The following is a 21,005-nucleotide window of genomic DNA, read 5'->3' as shown; positions in this document are numbered from 1 at the left end:
CGCATTGCTCCTCCTGAATCTGAGGTTCGACTATCGGTCGGATTCTCCTCTCCACTACCCCGGCATAGACTTTCCCAGGGAGGCTAAGGAGATAATTACCATCTAGATAATTCCTGTTTGCATGTTCAAATATCTTATGACTCTGCACCACCGTCCACATTTCTTGTTCAATGAGTGTCACAAGTTTTTGTGTTAAAATCAGTGCTACTCTATGTTCATATACCACCACTAAAGCCTCTTTGTTCCTATGGTAACACGCTGATAACATTTTTTCTTGAGTTAACAAAATTTTGTAAATGAAAATGATGTCTAAACTCAGCTGTACTCCAGTTTATTAATAGCTGTTAACTGCAAGGTTTTCAATTTCACTTTTTCAGAAGTTGAGAGGTGTTTTAGCATTGTCTCCGATTTTGATTTATCCTTTAATGTAAATCTAATTTTCTCTATTCAAGATATGTTTCCTGCAGTAGAGGATCACTGCAAAATTGCAGTGAATTGTCTGGTCAAGATTTAGAAAGAATATTACCTGCATTTGACTACAGTAGACTAAATCACTTTATTGCCTTACTTTCAGTACTCTAAGTAGTACTCTTACCATGTCATATATCATTCACAATGGTGAAGAAAGAATTATAAGAAGCAGAATTACAGAAAAATCTGACCATATAGCACCAATTGCCAGGGCTCCAAAAAGACTCCTAGTGAAGTTTAGGGTTGATTTTAAAATTGTAAAATCTTATTGTTTACTTACAAAGCTCTGAAAGGTTTAAGCCTACTTCTTTATAAGAATTTTTTCATACATTATGTACAAGCCAGAAGGTACTTTTCTGTCACAGGATACAGGCTTTCTTGTAATTCCTAGATCAAACAAATTAACTTCTGGCAGTTAATCCTTCATTAATATGGCCCTAAACTGAGGGTTACTGTAGCAATCAATTTTGGGGATATACCTTCAAAGTATTTAAATCTAGGATTTATACTGATCACTTTTCTGTAGCATGGACTTGAATAAAGTTGTTTGTGCCACTGTCCATGCTGTAGTTTGCCTAATTATTCCTTAAACAGTCAATGCTGCTACATAATAACCATATCTCTTCCCTCCTCATTTGACATCCTCTGGCACTGCTAGTTTCCAGCAAGACTTACTGGCTTCTTAGACAGCGTAAAGTTGTGCATTTTTTCATTTACCTGATGCTTTCCACCCAAGCAACTTAAAACGATTTTTTACTGTAGCCATCTAGGACAAGTTCCTTGATCAAGGATATTACAGCAATCAGTGGGATTCAAACATGCAAGCTTCAGAGAAGGTAGTAGCTGTAACCATTATGCAACCTGCTGCCTACTGGGGAGGCTGCTGCCTCAGGACTCCTAAGTTGCTTGTTCAGGCATAGGTTCAACTCTAACTCAGGGTGTGTGGAGTTTGCATGTTGGTTTGAAACCCAAAGACATGTGGGAAAAGGCAATGGTGGTAAGGGAGACAATAGTACCCCACAGCTGGTAGTGTAGTGGTTACTGCTACTGCCTTTAAGTGCAAAGGTTACAGGTTTGATCTCTAGCTGTAGTACCCTTGAGCAAGATACTTATTATAAATTGCTCCAGTAAAATAACCTAGCTGTACAAATGAATAAATAATTGTAGGTAGATCAACACTGTAAGTTGCTTTGGAGAAAAGTGTCAGCAAAATGAATAAATGCAAACTACTTCCAAATCCTCCCTTAGCATAAAACCATTGAGTGGTTGCTATAAATCAAATTTGACTTGAGGGCACCTACACATAGCACTTTTTCAGTTGACCAAGTGATGTGTTTAAGAAGCTAGTTTTATAATACTTACAAATCTAAAATCAGGATGACCAGGGATAGTGGTCAGTCTCTTAGTGTTTCTTCTTTGTTAGCCTTAGCAGGTTTTCTTTTGTCTCTTTTTCATCACTTTCTGAGTTTTTCACTATACTTCTAATTAATTTTTTCACTCTTGTTGTTACTAAATACAGCATCAGAAGAGCATGTTATTTATATTAAGCACTTTGAAGCAACTTGTTCAGAGGGACCCATTCAAAAACAGACTGAGCTAATGTATTCACGACAAATTAGTGAACTGAAGGAATATATTCATAACACATTTTACACTTATAATGCTTAAGTCGGAAATCCGATCATCTCTTTCTTTCTGCCTAAAGCCATGTAAACAACTAAATTCTGTGCAGTCTGACTACATAAGCAAGGCAGGCTACTTATTCAATCTTAACTCTCTCAGGAAATTTCCACCTTAAATAAAGGAATAAATCTTTAGATAAACTATCATACTGTTACTGTACATGTGCTCTGAAGAGTGTCATTCAGTTCCCAGTGGATAAGACTGAAACAGTGCTCCCCAGTCCTGGCAAAATCACACCCTGTGTTTTTGTTGCTGCTGAGTGGTTAATTTTGCTCCACTGAGCTGCTGAAAAAATAAATTAGGCAAGTCGAAACACCTGAAGTTAAGACTGTTCTAGAAACGGAATTTTTGCAAGCAAGTCAGTCGTTATAGGTGCACCAATAAATAATAGTTTCATTCATTTGATCCTAAACCCAACCAAAACATGGAGTAACTGCTCCATCTTGTAATATAACGGAGTTGTTTCAGTAGGTTGTGGCAACCATTTTAATCGTAATAATATAATATATCTGGCCACTGCATAAGAAGTTAAGAAATATTTTTACTAATTTCGTCAGCTGTATTACTTATTTACTGACGCTTTTCTCCAAGTGACTAATCATGGTAAGTTACCCATTTTGATTTTACACAGCTCGGCTGGGCAATTTTAATTTACCGGACTGGGACTCGAGGCGGAGCAAAGTTTAGTACTTACCTTATTTGCTCCAGGTGGGAATCGAACCGCTACTGTTGGGTCCAAAGGCAGCAACAGTTAGTTAGAATAAAACCGCGCCAGCCAGGCATTTGCGGACAATTCGATGAGTACTGTGTCATTAACAGAACAGCAGCAAAAACCATAGTCTTAGTGACAGTACAAGAATGAGAAGACTGAACCGATTGGTTTTTATCATATTTGTTATTTAGTTACAATGTATTTAGACTTATTTATCATTTGCAAGGCATTTTTCCTGACACGCTCAGTTCTGAGTAATTTTAAGTAAAACTTCTCTACCAAAACACACGCCTAATTACTTGCATCCATTTTTTTTCTAAGCCTCTTGTGACTACATAATTATTATACGTCCATGACGTCCACGGCTTGTTTTTATGCGGAAAATGTGATGAAAAGAAGAATGAAAAATGCGTGTCTGTCGAGAAAAAAAAAAAAACGTTTTGTCAGCAGGGTGATGTTGGCAATTATGGTACATTTTTTGAAACGGTTATCGAGATTATACTTTGCCTGCTGACGCGAGGACGCTCGCTGCGTTTCACAGGACTGAAAAAAGAACCATCATCATCGAAGGAAGGAAGGAAGGAAGGAAGGAAGGAAAAGAAAGGCTGGCGCCAGAGTGTCGTTGGCCACGCGCCGTCGGAGCGGCGGGAAGATTTGGGAGAGGTTCACGCGCCGTTGGAAAGGCGGGAAGATCTGGGCAAGCAAGCAGTGCTTCAGTTATTGCCTTCATTACTGTATTTTGACATTATGAAAAACTCTAAATAAATTAACAGAGCTTGTATAACTGCTCAGTTATTGTGGTTATCTCACAATTTCAGCTTCTCAGCATAACATAAATGGACCCATAAGTTAGTCTGGAACATAAACCTGCTGCCACAGGTTGTCTGGTGGCTGCAGAAGGTTATGATAAATTCATGGTACTAATATAAAACCGAGTGCACCTGCTGCTGGACACTTTTTTCTTTCTTCAAGAGGCTTTCTGTGAACAAGTTTGAACAGGAAATCAGCCATCTGACCGGAGATGTCACTTGTTCAACATACACCATGAAGCACAACTGGAACAAAATAGAGTCAACGACATATAGTTAGCTTATAACAAGCAAACTTGCTCTAGGTCGATGTGAACATTAAGTATAAACAGCTGTCAAGTTATGTCACTTCAGATGAAAGCATTAGGTGTATTGTTATTACCGTGTTATTGTATCTCCTATTTTAATTCAGCACTTTCTTGATGGAGGGATTATTCCTTTGCACAGTATATTACAGCTAAATAGCTGATATTAAATATCTGGCCCATGGCAAAGGTTATGCGGGCCATAAGATGGATACTTTTCAGAAGAAAGAATGCACTTTAATGTATTCTTTACATTCATTGCTTCATGAAACCAGGGTAGCTAGCCTCATTTCCTCAGCTCTAGTCTCATCCCACAAAATGAGGGCACTAAACATGATGTGAGATTTGGCAGAGTGTAACGGGGGACTTTTGCATACATTCAGAAGAAAATGCAAACAGTTCCATTCCATTGACACAGACACTGCATGCAAAGAGAGGAAAATATCAGTCATCGGTATCTCCTATGTCACTGGCTCAAAGTATAAGCGGCCGCAGGTTTAATGAGGAGTGGAAGGAGTGTGACGTCACGCACTGCCATGGCAACAGTCAGCGCGCACGGCTGCGCAAACAGTCACCGGGGTGATTTGTATTCGACTGAGATGCATGTAAGCTGAATGCAGAGATGGACTTCTAGGGGGAAGGAAGAGGATAATTTTAGCCGCAGAAATTGGCTAGGGACACGGGCCTGAGATGAAACGTTTGCAGATTCTACTGTCACGTTGGAAGAAGACACCTGACCAGGGCACGGATGCAGCCAAATGCCACTGGGTTGCCTTAAAATCAAGGTTGTCTGAAACAGTAGGCAGCAGCAGCAGAAATAGTAGTAGCAGTATAGTAGTAGTAGTAGTAGTAGTAATTACAAACAATAACCATTAAGGTGGAGAAGGTAAAATATGACCTCAGGTTGGAACCTGCCACTTCTACACTGTCACTTTAGATTTTACTAGGCTTATTGAACACCTTCATTCAGAACATCCCAGGCTGCAGTTTTACTCTCTTACTTACTTATGGATTCAGGCATGTGACCCTGCAACCTTCTGCTTAGTATCACGGCTCACTCTGAAACTTCCTAAAGGTAAATCATGATCTGTGCACACTGATGTCACACACAGAACAACCTGCCTTTCACCTTTTCACCTGCAAAGCAAAGCAACAGATTAAGCAGCCCGTAGGCTTCCGCGGTTGGTGTCAATTGACTGGGAGTTTTGTACTTCTGGATTAAACCGCGTTTAATCCAGAAGTACAAAAGTCAGATTGAACAGCTTTACAATCTATTCCATTTTTTCTTTCCATCATTGGTTCCTGAATGCTTTAAGGAACATATCCAGCAACATTTTAGGTTAGGAGCTTAACTCCAGCGTACAATAGATACGCCTCTCCAACAGAGTACGCTCCCACTTCACCACCATAACACTTTCTGCTCCAGATACAATTCATTGTCTGAACTGTACTTTTTCTACAGTTCTCTACTTAAAACCATAGGGATCAAAAGGTTTTACCAGCAGATGAGTTAGGAAGAGCAGAGATGAGGAGCAAGTTGATTTGCTGGTGGGAGGATTGCGACAACAGTTTGTAGCCCTGGGGACAAATTAACAGAGAATCTGTCCCCTGCATCATGTGCACAACCAGATGTCAAACAAGTAAGCCATTGGATGGCTGAGACTAATTTGTATAGCTACAAAACATAATTCCGCACAATAAACAATTTTATATGCATCATTTAACAATGATGGGCAGATGACTCTCTTGAGAGGAACAGAGAAAAGGCAGACCAGCTCATTAAATCTAAAGATTTGTTGAGTGTTTTTCATCTCACAGGTTAATGGAACATTTTTCTCCTTCCTGAAGATATTACTGTTCTGTTGTTTGTCCAGATTCACTTTGTCCCAGGTTACTCTAGTAGGGTCTCTCCTGGGTTTTAAACCTGCAACCTTCCAATTACCAGTCTGTGGCCAAATTCTCTGACACAGTGGAAAATTTTAGGCACATCTGATTCAACAGATACGTAAAATATTAAATATTTGTCTTTAATAGCTGGTAATGTAGTGGTTAGAGTTGCTGCTTTCGGACACAAAGGTTGCAGTTTCGATTCCCACCTCCAGCTGTAGTACCCTTGAGCAAGGTACTTACCCTAAATTGCTCCAGTAAAATTACCCAGCTGTATAAATGGTAAATAACTGTAAGCTTGTAACTGTAATAATTATACCCTTAACACTCTAAGTCGCCTTGGGGAAAAGTGTCAGCTAAATGAATAAATGTAAATGTAATAATAGGCTTGAAATTTCACAAATGAACAGCCAGAAGGGAACTGTAAAATCAATGTCAGACAGCAAGTGCCCTGCAGCTCACATCTGACTAAAGAAGATGTTTGTTTGTTTATTTAAGATAGTCACCCTCCTGGAAAACTTTTGTCTAAGGCTTGGATATTTAATATGATTCAAAGAGAGACGAGGGGTAAAACCACCTTTGCAAACAGTCCTGCCCCATGGAATGCACAGACACCAGAACGATTAAGGTTCTCTCTGGCTCAGTTTAAAACAGTGTGGCTTTAAATCAGGCTTGACAGGACACAATACGCAGATGGGTTAAAAATGCAGCTCAAGGGCTTGTGTAAAGAAACTGCATCTGGTTGTGTCCCCTCGCTACATGGCTTCAGGTCCGTGCCCAGATCCATGTAGAAACATGCAGTCTGTCTGGTGTCCACCTATATTATCCAAGCTGGGGGCCTTATAACCTTGTTGACAATGGAGTTTGGAAATGCACACTCTTCCCTGTACTTGCGTGATGGGCCAGCGATTTTGACATCAATGAAGAGCTGAGACAGCTGTCCACATCTCTCCCAGCCATATTATTTTTTTTATATTTTTCAATTACATTCTTTTCAGTTAACTGACTGCAGTGCTGGAACTCCTAAACCTCGTCCTGTCTGTTGGTTTGATGTTATTAAACCCTGGGAGAAACTCACAACATCTAATGGGCTGAATGATCCCTTACTGGGGCAAGGGGAGTAATAATTGAGTGCTGGATAAATTCCGAGTCCCCTGTGTGCCGTTGCAGGCTGAAATGATTGCTTTTCCACTGGTTTTTCGTCTCCAAACACTTATCTGGGATTGAACAGAACAACTGTGCATGGCAGCCTGTTGAGAAGATTAGGAAAATCCTAACTACTGCAGAAAATTGGCGCCTTGATGAAACCTGATTAGCTTGGTCCACTCCCGATGGGACTGAATTTATCAGCGGATTTTATATCGTTCTTATTTTGCTCTTCGACTTCATATGTATGCATGTGCATGCATGTCTGTTTATTAATGATGGTATTAAATTATTAATATAATTGTCAAGAAAATGAGTGCATCTTAGCAAAGTATTGACAATGATTACAGAATTACATGTACACTTAAAATGCATGTGCCTATTCGAATAAATTTATTTTAATAATTTTAATTTTAATTATTAACGTTGTTACCTGCTTAAATATTTGAGCAGAAGCAGTACTGCGTTACGCCTCTAGATGGCAGTACAGGAGTCTCCATTTACACAAGGTTTTGAGACAGGAACGTTTCCATTACTGAGTGATGAAAATATTGTTAGTCATCAGTACAAAGGTTATGCTTTTAAAAATTATTTTCTACCGCTCATATGCTTGTTATGTGTCAGTCTGGCGTGTTACACTATACTATGGAACCGTAAACGAAATTACACTAGACGGATCGACATCGCCAGAGATATGACTTATGCGAGACCAATAACAGAGGAGCAGACTGTCAGGATTTATATAATAAGATTTTTTCCCCCTGAATCAATAAATTAGTTATCAATCAATCAAATCACTTAAATCCATCCATCCACCCATCCATCTATCCATCCATCCATCCATTCATCCATCCATCCCACTCTTCCACTCTCTCTTCCACTTTCCCTTCTCGTGCTCACTCTGTCATATCGGCCTTACATTATATATTAGTACAAGATTTGCTGCCTCTTTCTGAGATGAGATAATCATCTTACCCAGAAACACATATGGCCCAGGCTAATCTCTGAGAAGAGGAAAAACGATCGGCAGATCCTGATTCTTTCCCACACCGTCTGATCTGTGCCCACATTAATTAAAGCAATGGAGGGGAATCGATGCTGCGAGCAGGGCAGGTGTCTGATCTCACGTCGCAGCCAGCAGCTTGCAGACAGCCAGCTTTGCCCAAGGGCTGCGGCACAGGAATTTCTCCTGCCACAACATTCCTCGACTCCTCTTCCCCATCCGTCAGCCCAGGGGGACTTGAACACAATTACTGCACCGCTACAGGAAGGCCAGTGCACCCGTGCATGTGTGTATCCGTGCAACGAAGAAAAATGGTTAAATAACAAGAGCTCTGAATGCAAAGTAGCATCGTTGCAGTATAATAATGCATGTCATGCTGCATGAACAGCAATATAATACCCCCTGCTCAACTGGTTTAATTGGGACCAAGGAGATGGTGTGGCTCCCCAGGGAGGAATTAGGCTGCTGGGTGACATTGCAGCAGTGCTGTTCACGTAGCAGAAGCTTTTCTGTTCTCTTCATGACAAAACAACACAAACGGTCGACACAAATAAAAGTGGCTTCTGACGCCAGCCTTGAGCGTGAACTACCGAGGTCACGGTGAAAGCAGTTCACTCACGTTGGTTTCGACGCTTCGGCCTGGTCGGTCTGAAGCTTCTGCCCTCCCTCCACTTCCATTGTGCAGTAAACAATGCGGTTGGGAGCTAGAGATTTCAACCCTTGCACCTCCATGATGACAACCTGAACAGGACCGAGAAAATCCATCATCTGTCACAAAAAGATTTACTGAGAAAACGCTTCAGTTACAGTGGGAACGCAATACTTACACCAATCTCTGGACACAATAAAAGGTGGTTGCAGTAAATAATTGATTTCATGGGTTAAAGAAAGTGCAGTCAGGTGTTCAGGTTTCAGTGTGAAATGAAGTTTGAGATTCTTTAATAATCCACTTCCACTCCGTGACAAAAGGGTCCATTGTTCCCATCTCAGCTGTCAATTGATTCTCTTTGACTCTCGATGTTGGGAAAAATCAGCACATGATCAAAGTTTCAAATTACACCTGATTTCTGATGGTGCTCATCGATTAATGTTTCTTCTGGTAGGCAGATACTTTTGCGAGAAATGGCTTTTCTTATCAATGTAGAATTTTTATTCGTAGAAATAAAGTTATCCATGTTACTTCTAAAATCATTTACAATAATACAGAATAATATTGTATATATTTATAATATAGAATTCTTGGAAGGCAAAAAGAAGCTTTTGGTTATTCTACTCCTCCCTTTTCCATTCACTGTTATTATCATTACTGATAATATGGAAATAAATTACCATTCAGAATAAAATCTGCTAATGTAATGCACACTTTATACAGTATTTTCTATGAGATGTGCGTCGCTTTGGAGAAAAGCGTCTTCCAAATTAATAAATGTAAATGACTAAATGTAAGGGATGCTGTGGTGCGGTGGAGTTGGCTGGGTCCTGCTCTCCAGTGGGTCTGGGATTCAAGTCCTGCTTGGGATGCCTTGCGATGGACTGGTGTCCTCTCCTGGGTATGACACCCGCCCCCCCGCCAGCTTTACACCCTGCGTTGCTGGGTTAGGCTCCGTGACCCCACTCGAGACAACTGGTTTCAGGCAAAGTGTGTGTGAATAAATGTAAAGTGTGCCTGATGAATTACAACACCTGTCTGTCTCCATGTAAAAGTTGGTTTTTCTTTATGACAATTTAAAACCTCAAGATGAAATGACATAAAATCCTAATTGAAAATTGTCATCAGAATCCAAAAAGGAACGTTTAAATTTGTGCATCGCACAGAATAGCATCACAGATGTGCATTGCACACATTGCATACAAATAGACTCGGCCCCAAGACGTTTCACTCCACTGCTAAAAATACATGCATTTGGCACTGAGCAGGAAGCGATAAAAAGAACTGTGAAATTCAGAAGGAGATTAATCTACATGAGGCAGGAACCAGCATTTGGCAGCTGGGGTGAGGCCCGGTCCAGGGGCTCCTCCTGGGAGGACGTCCCACCAGAGTCGTACCTCCAGGTTGAAAGAGAGCACCACGTCAGACTTGGACAGCTGGTTCTCATCCTCCTGGCCCATGTCCATGATGGAGGTGTTGTGACCCCTCTTCAGCTTCTGTAGTTTGAACTCCCCTCCCTTGGACACCGGCATGCTCTCCAGGTTGGCCATCAGCAAGTTGACTGAAGACTTGAGCTCCTCGATGTACATGCCCTCCATCTCTTTGGAGACAAACTTAGGAAATCTGCCTGCCTGTTGAGAAAAGACTTGGCATAATGCCGCTCTATAATTTTTTTAGGTGTAGGAACATGATTCATTCAGTCAGTAGAGAATAACTTGAGCTGCGGTTTTTCTGGATTTCTAGGAGTACTGAGCTGAATGTGAAAGAGCACCGAACACACTTACTCTCGCTATCTGGTCAGCCATCTGAAGCCTGCCGTCCAACTCCCGTCTGATCTGGGCAGCCTGTTCGTCGGGGTTGTCCAGCTGGAAGTTAAAGGTGGAGAAGAAGAAGCCTTTGGAGCATATGAATAAAACACTCACCCTTCAGCTGTATTTTTTCTTACTTTGTAAAAAAGATAACTTTGTGAAATATTAAAACGTGATATGTTTAAGTCCCTATCCGAAACCAGTAATTACAATTACTGTCCCTATCTTTGGGGTCTTTGTTTCGTCTGTGGAGCATCACCCATGCCACCGGTTTCATGGGATCACAAAGGTGGAACATCACTCGATCTCTGATCACCTTCCAGAAACTCTCGGTTTGATTTGACCTTCGTCACCTTTGGAACTCGGTGCTTATGTTTATTTCATGTCTCGGAGTGAGCCCCGAGACCCCGACACTGAAGCCTGCCATCAAAGTGTCCTTTCTCATCCGGCAGTGGGATCTCAGCAGCACGCTACATGCATTTTACAAATTTCAAGTGCAGTACAGCGGTTGTCTCCGGACGAGACCTGCACTTTGATGATATGCTGTACGTCCAGCATCACTGAGTTTGATTTGGAACATGAAAGCCTGCATCACAACCTCATTTGGAAAGATGAAACATCAAACAACACTTTTCTTTCCTATGGACATCCTCTTTAATGTTCTTACATGCCGCTCCTGTTGACCTTTGATCAGAGCATCAATTATTATTACTATTATTATTATTATTAGTAGTAGTAGTAGTAGTAGTAGTAATAGTAGTGGTAGTGCCTCTATTTCTGGCTCTTCAGACACTTCTAACTGAAGCGACCTGCATATTTTGCCTATTTATTCAGGAGAGTATACTGAAACCCTTTTCGACTTTGCAGAACAAGGTCGGGGAGAAAAATGTAAAATGTGTGCAGTACACATTAGGGAAAGAAGGAGGCTTTTTTGCGTCGTTATTTGACTTTTAGGAATGATACAGTATAAAATCCAGCGATGCATTGGTCACGGTGCGCAAAAGGCTTTGACTGGCAAGGTTAATACGAAGCGAGGAGTTTACAGTGATGTGTCAGGCCGCTTGCAGGGAGACGGATGGAGAGAAAAAGATCAGCCTCTTGGCTCCGCTCGCCTTGCAGACGGAAACGAGACAAATAAATTAGAAAGGAGATGGATTCAATCATAACTCTCCCTCGCCACGCTTCCACAGAGAAGGTCATGCTTAAAGGAATACGGCTCCATCGGCCTCAGCAATAACCGGCCAGAAGTCAACGTGGGCTTTTGTGTTTTTTATTTCATTAGGCCATTGAGTATTGTTGACCGAGAGGCCAGATTTCAAATTAAGACTGATCGTTTCTGCAGGGGCAGTTAGAAGTCCTGTAACTGAGACTTCAAGATCTGAAGTGGTGGGAGGGAGGCCGCAGTTCTACTTGTTCAAACAGTCAAGGGTTACAACCAAGGTAAGTCTGAGAAAGACTTCATGGATCTGTACCAGTTTCCCCAGTATTCCATGCTGTCTAAAGTGCTGAATTGACGCACTAATAGAAATTCAGTTCTGCCCAACTAAGTTCTCAGCATCGTATCCATGTGTCAGGTGTGCACTGTGAAACAAATTAAATAATCAAGTTTCTCACACAAGCATCATCATTTTCGCAGCAGGAATAATTCTAGCTCAGCCTTTATTTATCTGTGTGTAGAGGAATTCTGTGAAATGGTCAACTGTGTAGTTAGTTTGTAACAAGGAGGCTGTATTACAAATGTACGTGCTCTTCGAGGCAAAGTGCTCTCGGAGCTTGAAATAACAGGTTGCTCGGCTGAACAGGAGTTATTTAAGCGATTAGTGTAAAGGGCAGCTTATGAAACCCATAAATCACAGCACAATTAACTTTTCTCAGCAATTTTGCTTTTCATTGTGAAAAGTAAATCCCAGGCACTGCAACAAGGAGATCTGAACAAATTCACAAGCGAAAGGGGATGACTGTGATTGTCAGCGGTACAGTGTGCGGCCCCCTCTGAACACCAACAGCTCCCTACACCTCATATTTCAGTTCATTTTGAGCTATTGATTGTGCTAAAACACAGCCATTTCTTCTCTGCTGTTCATCAGTGGATGCACATCCACACTCGTTTAACTCCGGTATAATACTAGAGTATTGAAAAAATGGCAAAGGCTTCTCAGTTTCCACTAAGCATTACCTATTTTGGCTATTTTAGTGTTTTGACTTTCCCTGCCAGATAGTTCTCCCCACTGCGGGCGACAATTAGGTCCATTAAACACAGTCCAACTTCCTTCCTTAAGATCTCACCTTCCCAGAAATGGATAGTAACCACCTCTACTTTCCTGGCAGTAGACTGAAATATTACACCGCTCCATTCAACTCATAACATTGTAAATGGATACATTGTTGATTATGGGAAAAAATAAGTACTTGAGTTCCTTTGCCCTTCTTATTAAAGAACTGCCAATCATAAGGTCGGAAAGGGAGGTTCTTACATTAATCTGACACTTTTCTCCAAAGCATCTTACAATTATTTACCCATTTATAGATCTGGGCAATGTTGCTTGAGCAATTTTAGTGTAAGCATCTGGCTCAAGGGTACTACAGCTGGAGGGGGGAATTAAACCTGCAACCTTTGAGTGCAAAGGCAGCAACTCTGACCACTACATTACCAGCTGTTGTTGGACCTGAGGGATGTGTGACTTTGCAAGACAGAAGTTCATACACAGCAGGCATCTGAGGAAGGTCATTTTGTGTCCCGGGACATAAGTGACACCTACTGCTCTTGTATCACCGAAACCTGCTCTGTTTATTACCCCAAAACACTCTTATTACTGCTAGGGATGGTCCTGTCATTTTCTGCATCAGTTACACAGTAATGTCACTTCATCGTGAAACAAGAATACACGCTCGCTACTTACACTGCGCTACACACGCACATACAGCACATAGACATAGAGCGTCCATGTGGGATGAACACACACCAGAGGTGTGCGAGGTGTTTCGGTGTGTGGCTAATCCTTCCCCCATCATCATTACTCAACGTTGTAATGAGAGGCAAACTCGATGTCGCTGCCACGGCGCGAGAAGGTAAGTAATCAGATTTCACGTAAGCAAGACTCATGTTAATTAGATTAATTGAATCTGGTTAATCTCTCTCTTAGCAAGCAGAAATCTGTTGACCCGACAACTCCTCGTGAAAGCAGCAAGAGGGCCGGGTGCCGAGGCCTCTGTCAGTTGTCGGCAGCAGGTGCGGGAGAAGCTAAGGAACCCGATTTTTCTGCCGGGGTCACAGCTCCAGATGTGTGGAGAGTAAGTGTTATGATGCAGCTGCAGACGGTCTGTAAATCCAGCTCCTCCAGTAAGAACATCTCTGTCCAGAGACTAAACAACCAGATTATGAGCCATTATATACATTTATATTTATTTATTTATTTAGCAGATGCTTTTCTCCAAAGCAACTTCCATTGAACTCTATGTAGTGTTATGAGCCCACACACCTTTTTCACCACAGGGACTTACACTGCTAGATACACTACTTACACTAGCTCACTCATCCATACATCAGTGGAACACACACACTCTCTCCCTCTGTCAGTCACACACTATGGGGGAACCTGAACGGCATGTCTTTGGACTGTGGGAGGAAACCAGAGCACACTCACACAGACACCATGCAAACTCCAGACAGAGTGGAGATTGAACCCACATCCTCTCGCACCACCCAGACACTGTAAGGCAGCAGCGGTACTTGCTGTGCCACCCCGTATATTTAGCCAACACTCTGCTCCTAAGTGACCTAAGTACCTCTCCAGCAACAACACTGTAACGACCCTCGTTACTGTGTGTTTGGGCGGGAAGATTTGTTTATTGTAAATAGGTGTATTGTAGGTAAATTGTAAATAAAGCGTTCATCCGCTGGGGGCACTTTTGGGCAAAATGGAGGGGGTGACTGTGTTTGCTAGTGGGAGGAAAAAAAGCCTGGGGGTGCTTGACAGGCTGGGAAGGCTGGCTTGAGGCACAGGTCCTGGAGGAAACGGGGTCCTCGGACTGAAAGTATTATTTCCCTGTGTGCCGGTGTTCAAATAAACTTTCAAAATGAACACTGCTTCTGCGTCCCTCTTCGCCCCATCCAAACCCAGAACACACACACATTTACAGAACCACTTGTCCCATACGGGGTCACGGGGAACCGGAGCCTACCCGGTAACACAGGGTGTAAGGCCGGAGGGGGAGGGGACGCACCCAGGACGGGACGTCAGTCCGTCGCAAGGCACCCCAAGCAGGACTCGAACCCCAGACCCACCAGAGAGCAGGACTGCAGTCCAACCCACTGCGCCACCGCACCCCTTCAACCCAGAACACCTCGCGCCACAATACAAAAAGTGCATCGGACCAACAGAAGAAGAGATTTGGATGCAACAGTGTAATTTTTGTGTACGGTCAATGTGTCACATATCACAGTATAACCCACTATACTTTACACGAAGATCTGAAATACGGTTTTCTATATGATGAAACAGATTACACAGTACATGTTTATGGAGCACAGAGGAGATGAGGAGAGAAGTGAGTCTAAAAAAGATGTATTTTGCGATTCTCTTTCAATGTTGAGAGGGATTCAGTAGTTCTGAGGGAGTGAGGGAGGTCATTCCACCATTCTCAAGCCAGTAGTGAAAACCTTTGCGTTTTTGATTTTGGACCTCTAGTCATGTGGGACCACCAAGTGGGCAGAGATGGAGGAGTGTAGCAGGCTGGCTGGGGAGTAGCTAGTGATCAAGTCTCGTAGATTTCGCTCTCTTGTGGGTATTTGCAAGTATGATTTTCGTCTGAGCGCCTAATGAGCAAGTTGTGCGTGTCAGTTTGATTTGTGTTTATAGTGACGGTACTGCAGGTCTCATTCCCAAGACCGGAAAAAAGTTTCCATGCCCTTGAGAGAGAAACCTGAATTATAGTAAAACCACAAAACTGAACTGATGGTAAAACTGCAAAACTTTTAGCTGTGTAAGTTGCTTTTGAGAAATGACGTTAAGTGTGGCACAAGGGCTGTCACAGCTACGGCACTGTAAGTAGGAGCGGCGAACTCGCAGAGTCCTTTCTCCCGAGGCCCAGTGCTGCTCTTACCTGCTCTCGAACCGCCCAGGTGCAGGATGAGCCGCAGCGCCTGCTGTTTGTTTAATCCGAAGGCCGAAGCAGCACAGGAAGCGGCGACGTGCCGCACCCGAGTCGACAAATATTTACTCTTTTAGTTGAATTAGTTGTGTGCGCAAGGCTTGGCAGGAGCCTGTAATTTGAGAGGCTGCGGCAGCATGTCCAGTGCAGTAAAAGTAAAGGGAATGTAATTTAGTGTGACCTAATGATTCTAAATTCAACATGGGCGCTCTCTTCAGTCCCACTCAGCAAAGCAGCAGACACCCGGGGATAGATTTCGGTGTCCGTAGCCCGGGACATTTTCGCTGCAAAATGTGCCAAAAGAGTCATAAACGCCGAGCGAATAACATCGATTTACATGATGCATTTCAAACTGTTCGAACACCTGCCGGAATGCTCCCGTGTCGCCTTGACTTTCCCACCGTTTCAGCAGCATCCGCCTGTTTACAGGGACTGCGCACGTCGCCCTGGATCTGTGTGTGTCACGCAAATAATTTCATTATCGCTCATTCATTTCCTTCCTTTTGTTAGGCTTTTAGGCTCCACTGAAAACCGCACGTTGTCTCTTTGGCGTTGCAACCTACCATAGTATTGGTTTCTGGTGCCCATGTTGTAGAGACCTGTCTGGGAAGGAAGGTCAACATGTGAAAACCCGAAACGGAAAGCGTTCTGTCCAGATGGGGTTGTGTACGTGTCTGCATGAATTTATATCTATGTTCACTGGTGAACTTTGCTCTGGGATACAAGCTGTTGTTCAGCAATCCCACAGATCAGAGGGATACCAGAATACCAGAGGGATACCGACAGAAAGACCACCACATCAGGCCAGACGAGTAGAGCAGCTGGGGCTAAATGGGTAAACGCGAGTTTTCATACACCACCCAGCTACGAAGACGAGGAAAACATTTGGCACATTACTATATGTTTGGTTATCACCTGATCACATTGTGTGAATTTTTTTTTTGGACTACCTATCCATCGTTAGTAACTGCTTGTCAAGTGCAGGGTCACCACGGTCTGGACCCTATTTCAGAAACATAGGGCATGAGGCAGGGTACAGCCTAGTGGGATGCCAGTCCATTGTAGGGCACACCCACACACACACACACACACACACACCCACACACACACACACACACACACACACACACACACACATACACAAGGGCAATTCAGAGTCACCAGTCAGCCTAAAACACACCTTTGGACTGTGAGAGGAAACCAGAGCACCTGGAGGAAACCCACACAAACACAGCTAGAAGAAGCAAACTCCATACAGGCTGAACAGATTCAATATTTACTGAAGAAGTTTCAGTTACGTATTTTGCTCCAGGGTAAAACAACAGTTTGGCTCATTTGCGTTTTTGCGACCTTCTTGTCTCAAGTCCAGTAATGTAATTACCGCGTTGCCCGCTGCCCCATAATCCACTTTATTAATCAGCCTGGTGTTTGTCTCTGATGGAACGTAGCAGGACCCTGCTTCACCTACAGCTCCGCATGTACAGACAAAGACTGTCTGTTATAAAGCTCAGCACAGACTCCTCAAAAAGCCGGGAAGCTAGAGTCAGTCAAGCCGTCGGTTGCTGACTTTGTTCATTTGACTAAGTTTATTTTCATTATGTGACTAATCCACCAATTCATCTGTTCACTTTTAACAATAAAGCACTTGTTCCATGTTGATTATTCTGTGCTGTGGTCCCGCTGTAATTAACTTGATTGATTAGAAACTCCATTAGTTGATTAAGCCGAGCAATCCGCAGCACTAATGCCATCCCGCTGGCCGGGCCAAGTGCCACTTCAGAGTCCACCCAATCGACCCCCCAGCTGCCCAGTCCAGCACTGCTCTCCTCACGTCTCAGCCCTGGACAGAGAAAAAAATCACGTCTCGCTTCCGTGTGAAGTAGAGATGCAATAGCAGTAACTGGATCCTACATTCTTTTCCATGCTAAATTGTTGGGTAGCAATAATTATGCCATGAAAAAAATTTCCAAAAAAATGTAAAGACGCTGAATTCAATAGCGGAATAAGCCATGACAGGACTGATAAATAATTCTTCCTCCAGCTACATTAATATGTATTCAGTAAACTGACGTTTCTCTCCAAAGCGACTTAACATTCAGGGTTCAGGGTTCAAGATCCGCTGCGCTGTCGTTCCCCATGTACTTTAGAAACAAACACAGTTTCCTCAGGCCGTGGTGCTACAACACACTCAACAGGCAGCGTAACGTCACAGAACAACATAGAACAGCAAAGAGGTGACAGGTGAGCGCTAAAAAATGAATAGCTGGTGTAGCACAAGTATGCTGGTGTATGGATATGTAGATGCAGAAGCCTAAATAAGAACTGTGTAATAGACAAACACACAAGTCTTTACACTAAAAGATAAATCTAGGTATTTAGCCTTACAATGTTCACACACACACACACACACATCCACATCATCTGAAACCCCTTGTCCCATACGGGGTCGCAGGGAGCTGGAGCCTAACCCGGCAACACAGGGTGCAAGGCTGAAGGGGGAGGGGACACACCCGGGAGGGGACGCCAGTCCATCACAAGGCACCCCAAGCAGGACCCGGTCCAACCCACTGTGCCACCACGCCCCCCTTACAAGGTTCAGGTACTTTTAATTATTTATTCACTTATATAGAGACGTAGTTTTGCTCAGTCAATTCAGCTTAAATGGCTTGATCAAGGGTACAGCAGGAGGTGGGATATGAACCAAAAGCAGTGGCTCTATCCACTGTGCCACCTGTTGCCCTCCAGGTTGGGCTGTCTGTACTGTCTGTAATAACTGTACAACTGTACACAAGATGGGAAGGTCCACTGTGGCCCGATCAACATGATCGACAGCTACACCTGGAAGCGGCAGTTATCTAATAAAGAAGTACACAGAAGCCTCAGACTCGGAAGGAGGGTGAGACACAAGGGAGGTTCGGGTCTGAGGGGTCTGGAGCTCACACTTTGTGTGTCCTGAATTTGATATAGTTCGATTTTGTGGTTGTGTTCCTGAGTTCTCTTTGTTGAATTGCTGGCTTTCTTTGATATAATTTTATTTCTATTGGCTTTAATTGTGGATGATGACGAGCTCCCCGCCTGGTCACTCTCCGAACCAGGCGCCCCACATTGGCTATTACCGTGCTTACAGTACTGGTTAAATAATGTTCCCGTGGAGGGGGGGGCTAGGTAGCCACTGACAGCAAATTTGCCATTTCCTTATATTAATTTGCTGTATATCATGCATGGCACAGGGCCAAAACATCATACAGATACACAGCACACTGACAAAAAGCAAATAAGAACACATAGATGGAGTGAGGGTTTGGGTCAAAAAGTTACAATTTATCCCAGGTGTGATCGAGCATCACTTTCTAATAATTTCCAGAAGGCCGTCCAGGTATTCGAGAATTCAACAGAATTGTCAAGCAAATTAAATGTCAATTTTTCAAGTGGAAGAAATTGAACACTTCAGTCATCTACGTTTACAGAGGGAACTTCAGGTGTCGACCACGGCGCTAAAATACATTTCTTCGCCAAATGTGTCAGAGCGGATCGTCGGAATACCCTGGAAGATATTTGGACGATATTTCACGTGCCTTCACGCGTAAGGTTTGTCGTACCTTTCTCGGTCTTTCTAACCCTCCATCATGAAGTAACAAATGGCAGTTTACAGGATGGCATCAAGGCTGCTTAATACAAACGTACATTCAGCTGATGCTTTTCTCAAAAGCAACTTACAATATTAGTCTACCTACAATTATTTTACCATTCATATAGCTGGGTAACATTACTGGATCAATTTCAGGGTAAGTACCTTGCTCAGGGGCCCTACAGCCACAGGAGGGGATGGAAGCTGCAACCTTTGGGTTCAACAGCAACAGGTCTAACCATGACGCTACCAGCTCTCCCTTGAGCGCATCTCCAATCAGCCATGGTTCTTCATTTTCCACAAACGCCTCTGACTGCAAACCCCGAACCTCTGTTTGGAACAATATAAAATAGTGAGTGCCACGATGGTACTGAATCCTTGCGAGGGTACTCTAACACCCACACATAAACATCCTGCTGAGGGTTCCGACAGCTGTTAGGCCGGTTTGTCCCTCAGGGCAATAAAAGGCAGAGAAATTCACACATCAATAATGTATGTGAGGATCAGCTCTCGCAGGCAATTTGTAGAAGCCGCCTTTAAGAAGCAACGGAGCGCTCAGGGCAGACGCCGAGATAACCCCGACGTCAATACATCTCACAGTGACATTAACGTTTTGACGGAACACGCTTCCCCGATCCGTTCCTTATCGATAGTCTCCATGGCGGTGGGGTTTGAACTGAGATGCGGCCGTTTCACCAGCGGCAGTACGAGCGGCCGAAGGAACAGAAGGAAGCCTCCTGTGTATACGGTGAAGAAGAACGGTGGGCTCCACGCCAAGTGGAGCGCAAACATTAATGGCATAATGGATCCCCATTAAGACGTTGCAGTCGCAGACACGCTGTGCTCATAAAGCAATACGTACAGCTGTGACGAAGGACCGACAAAAGACTTATCGGTATGTTTCTCCGTTTTTTTTTTAATTTCCTGAACTTTCCCAGAAACCTTCTAGCCCCAGAAAAATGTCAATGTCGTGTCCATCAAATGGAACAAAGGAAAATAGAGGAAAATAGCACCTTTTTAATGACATACGGGATGGAACATATTAATGTCGTGTACCATACAAACAAGCTTCTTTTGCACACTCAGATGTTTCCCAGCGCAGCGCAATTTAATGCAGAGCAGGAGAGTGATTTGGCAGGATGAGCATTTTTTCTTTCATAATTGAAATATTGTTTTACTGTCCAAATAATGGGCAGGCTAAGCCAAGAGGAATTAGCACAAAGCACCTAGATCCAAGCACTTGCATGAATAAATAAAAATAATTGCTTCAAATAATTTCATAAACAAGATTTTTCAGCTCGTATTGCTTGAGTTCTATTAAATTTCCAGAAATGTTTAGGAGATCAGGGTGTATTTGACTTTTTTCTGCATGTGTTTGAGTACAGCATCCCATGGGCACTGAAGCACGTGGGTCAAGATGTCATCCTTTTTTCTCTCCTTTTTTCCTTTCCTACATACAGTACATGTAATATCATGGTCCAGAACCGGGATATAATGTAACTTCTTGAGTCTCCTTTTAAGGGGTCAGGGAATCATTTTCAGTTTTGAGTAATTTGGGCTTTTTTTTCCTTCTCTATGGAAAAAGGCCTTCATGCAATAACATTTAACTGACTTACAGGTGAAAGAATAGATTGCTATTATGGGTGAGAAAATGTTAAAATCATATTGTGAGTGTTTTATTTTGTCCATTTGCATAATAATACTTTATGGACACTTTGTCTCCTTTCCAATGCTGAGCAAAAAAAGCTGTGGT

At 43.0% G+C, this 21,005-nt stretch overlaps 1 protein-coding gene across 9 annotated transcripts in view; it reads right to left on the bottom strand.

Moving 5' to 3' along the window:
- cadpsa (Ca2+-dependent activator protein for secretion a) overlaps positions 1-21,005 on the bottom strand; it is a 111,729-nt gene that overhangs the window by 57,969 nt on the left and 32,755 nt on the right. For all 9 annotated transcript variants that reach the window (XM_018734126.2, XM_018734129.2, XM_018734128.2 and 6 more), the window contains exons 4-6: positions 10,450-10,530; positions 10,063-10,296; positions 8,636-8,757 (exon numbers count right to left, since the gene is read on the bottom strand). In XM_018734126.2, the coding sequence (XP_018589642.1) occupies positions 8,636-8,757; positions 10,063-10,296; positions 10,450-10,530 (437 nt within the window). The remainder of the gene's footprint in view (positions 1-8,635; positions 8,758-10,062; positions 10,297-10,449; positions 10,531-21,005) is intronic.

The sequence above is a fragment of the Scleropages formosus genome, chromosome 22 (assembly GCF_900964775.1).
Source record: "Scleropages formosus chromosome 22, fSclFor1.1, whole genome shotgun sequence".
NCBI classification, from domain to species: domain Eukaryota; kingdom Metazoa; phylum Chordata; class Actinopteri; order Osteoglossiformes; family Osteoglossidae; genus Scleropages; species Scleropages formosus.
The sequence above is the reverse complement of the archived record's forward strand: the minus strand, read 5'-3'. Positions and strand labels throughout refer to the sequence as shown.